The 3,539-nt window shown below is 30.5% G+C and overlaps 1 protein-coding gene across 1 annotated transcript; it reads right to left on the minus strand.

The window, feature by feature from the left end:
- On the minus strand, positions 1,204-3,054 carry LOC109357108 (UDP-glycosyltransferase 73C3-like). The gene has a single exon (XM_019600835.1). The coding sequence runs from the start codon at positions 2,977-2,979 to the stop codon at positions 1,492-1,494; it is 1,488 nt and encodes a 495-aa protein (XP_019456380.1). The 5' UTR covers positions 2,980-3,054; the 3' UTR covers positions 1,204-1,491.

Raw genomic sequence — 3,539 nt, forward strand, 5'->3', positions numbered from 1 at the left:
TTTTTATATTCAAACAAAGTAATAAAATAGTAAGTATCTCAAATAATTTATGCATAAATTAATACATAATTAATATAAAAATATAACAAGAAGAAGTAACATATTATGACTGACTTGGTAATTTAAAAAGCATATAAGTAAAAAAAATACATAAACCTAATGTTTTACAGCTTTAGGTTAAGATCTAATATTCATCTGGTATCCAACTTATTTATGCAATTTTTCATTTAGCCAATAAAGAACCTATAATCCATGAAATAAGATTTACTTAAATGTTTTGAGCTTCCTAGTCTTAATATAAATCTTATTTCATGGATTATAGGTTCTTTATTGGCTAAATGAAAATTACGTAAATTACGTAAAACATATTCGTAAGATATTCATTTTTATGATTTATAGGTAAAAACTTTTTTATAATCTTTTAGTTCAATATATCCTTTTTAAAATTTTGCATTGTCAAATTCTATCATAAAGGAGTGCAAAAATTATATTTTACCACTTATGTGGAGACATGAGAAATACACATAAAAAATTTTATGTGATACTTGATGTTCGGATCACACACTCAAGCCACTTTTCTTGTTCTTTAATCCGTTTTACCAACTCCTCAAGTTCAAGTGTATGTTACAAATTTTTGGCTTTCAAAACTCTCCTTCATTGGGGCATAGAAAGCATTTTGGATTCACGCTCTCTTTGTTATATCATTATATCTTTATGCAATAACTTGCAACATTAAGTTTTTTTATATAAAACAAAGAAAGAGGTAAATTTTCCCAACATCAACAAAAAATTAATTGTTATGCTTACGTGCATGAAGATAAAAGCTTATGATCCATTACCCATTATTTAGTCTCAATATGCATACCTTCTATTATTGTTGTTAACCTACAACTCAATACTAGTTTATTTTTAGATGGAGAAATTATTAAAGTATGTATTATCTTTCCTAATAAAGTTTATCTATAGATAAGATAAGAATTTAATCTCAATTATCATAGTTAAAGAACTATCTATCAACTATAGATGAAGATGTGTTTGTCTAAAAACTTATAAATAAATCTTTTCCAAAGTGAATTGGATTTGTGTACAAAATAGAACACGTAAAGATGTATATTTCATATCATTTAAATATTTAACATGGTAAGATAAGATTCTCATGCACTTTAATTAATGAGAGATGCTATATAGTACAAGACAAAATCGTACAAAAAAAGTAGTTATCAACTAACAATTTAGAAGATTACGTACATAAATAAGGATGAGAAAATGGTAGAAAAAATAAAATAAGGACAACATGGTTAAGAATTTATATTTCTTACTAACAAAATTACGAAGATGTATATCCTCTCTCAAAGAATGTTACGTACCAATCACAATAAAACAAAAACAGAAAAAATAGTGAACGTTTATGTTTTTTAATTGGCATGATATATCTTCATTGATGCGATACAGACTTTGGGACATGTTTTATGACAATGGATTCTTGTTCTTTTATCCCACATGTATTATGTCTTCAATAAGTTGTGACATATTATTGTAAGAAGATCCACCTTCTTCTATTGCTTTCTTTGCCATATGTGCCCACTTTCTAGCTATTTCCCTTATTCTTTCTTGTTCTTCACCTTCACCCATAACCTTCTCTATAGCATCTCTAACATTTTCCCTCTTGACTTGAACACTTGACTTTTCTTCCTCACCCAAATGCACACCATTTTCAGCTCCTAAACTCACACCACTCTCCGAAACTTGCACCACAACTTTCTCATTAAAAAATTGTTCAGCAAATAGAGGATATGTCACTAAGGGTACCCCAGCACAAATCCCTTCTAGTGTTGAATTCCATCCACAATGTGTCAAAAATGTCCCTATTGATTTATGTGATAATATCAACACTTGTGGGGCCCAACCCTTAATCAAAAGTCCCCTATCTTTAACCCTATCTTCAAATCCATATTCAACTAGCCAAGTCTCTATTTCATCTCTTTTATATGCACCTCTTATGACCCAAATGAAGGGTCTTTTTGTTGCTTCTAACCCTAAACCAATCTCTATCAATTGTTCAGGTGTTGCATTATTTAAGCTACCTAAACAAACATATATAACTGACCCTATAGGCCATGAATCAAGCCACTTCATATATTGGCTTTCATCATTTGTATTTATTCTCTTACCCCTTTGTGCTTTGTCCAAAATGTCCTTGTTTGATAAGGACACAGGCCCTACACACCATACCCTACGACCACTTACCCTTTGGTATTCTTTAACATATTCTAGTTCCAACTCTTCAAAACTATTAACTACAATCCCATATGAATTTTCTTCACATGCCCTAATTTTCTCACGAAATGCATTCACATTTTGATATATGCTAGGGTTGAATAACCCTGGAAGTTGAGATTTTTGTAACTCTATTCTATGTGGCAATCCAGGAACAATGAATTTCTCTTCACTAGAGACACCTTCATAGACCTTAGAAGCATTTAAATTATGGGTACATAAGAGATGAAAACAACTAGTACCATCAAATATTATTCTTGGAACTTTGAACTTGTTTGCAATTTCAGCTACACATGGAATATGTTTATCACATATTATGCAACTTGGAAAAGGTTCTAGCTTTTCACATAGCTCCTCTAATGGCTTATGCAACATGTCTAAAGCAATAGGAAAGTTGGGTATTAAATCTCTTGAAGGTAAAGTATCAACACTCTCACACCCTTTTGGTATTCCAGCCTCATCATTTGGAAATTGAAAAAGTTGAATTTGGATAGGTGAACCATTTTGAATTTCTCTATCTATAGTGTCTTGAAATGGAATAGAATTAAGGGGTGTGGTTACTATTGTTACCTTAACATTGCGCCTTGATAATAATTTGGCCATGTCTACCATAGGAAGAATATGACCCGGGGCCATTAAAGGGATGAATATAAAGTGGGGTTGGCATAGGTTTTTTGATTCCATTGCAAGTTTATGTGTCATAGAAATTGACTTCAATGAGTATCAAGTTGCAATTTGGATTGTAATAGAGAATTCTTGGGTATTTATGTTAGTTCCTAACCATAGAAGTGACGTAAGAGCTAACGTTATTAGGAAACATGGCTGAAAAATATATCTAACTTTCAACTTATACAAACGGTGCACGTCTCTTTTGGTTGGACCATTAATGAGAGGTAATATAAAGTGGGAAACATATTAGGATGAAGGTTATTAATGTTATCCAACATGTTAATGTGTCTTACGTTTTGGAAGAGAAAATGAAGTTTTATAGTCATGTATATCATAATTCTCAAGTCTTTAATTTCTCGTTATTTTTTTTTTCAGAATTCAACTCATAAATAGACTCTTAAGATATAAATCAAGAAAAACTTTAAGGAAAAGTATACCATATGAATCTTTATAAGCAAACCAAATTATTTTAAGAATCCAACTCCTTAATGTTTTAGGAAAACTTAGTGAATCATTATTGAATCTTTATAAGGAAACCAAATTATTTTTATCCTATGAATATACCCGAACATAGTTTAATTCTGCTTAAACAA

This window comes from Lupinus angustifolius, chromosome LG09 (genome assembly GCF_001865875.1).
Source record: "Lupinus angustifolius cultivar Tanjil chromosome LG09, LupAngTanjil_v1.0, whole genome shotgun sequence".
Classification (NCBI taxonomy): Eukaryota; Viridiplantae; Streptophyta; class Magnoliopsida; order Fabales; family Fabaceae; genus Lupinus; species Lupinus angustifolius.

Excerpts from the sequence above, each read along its gene's own strand:
- LOC109357108 (XM_019600835.1), bottom strand. The coding sequence starts at position 2,979 with ATGACACATAAACTTGCAATGGAATCAAAAAACCTATGCCAACCCCAC.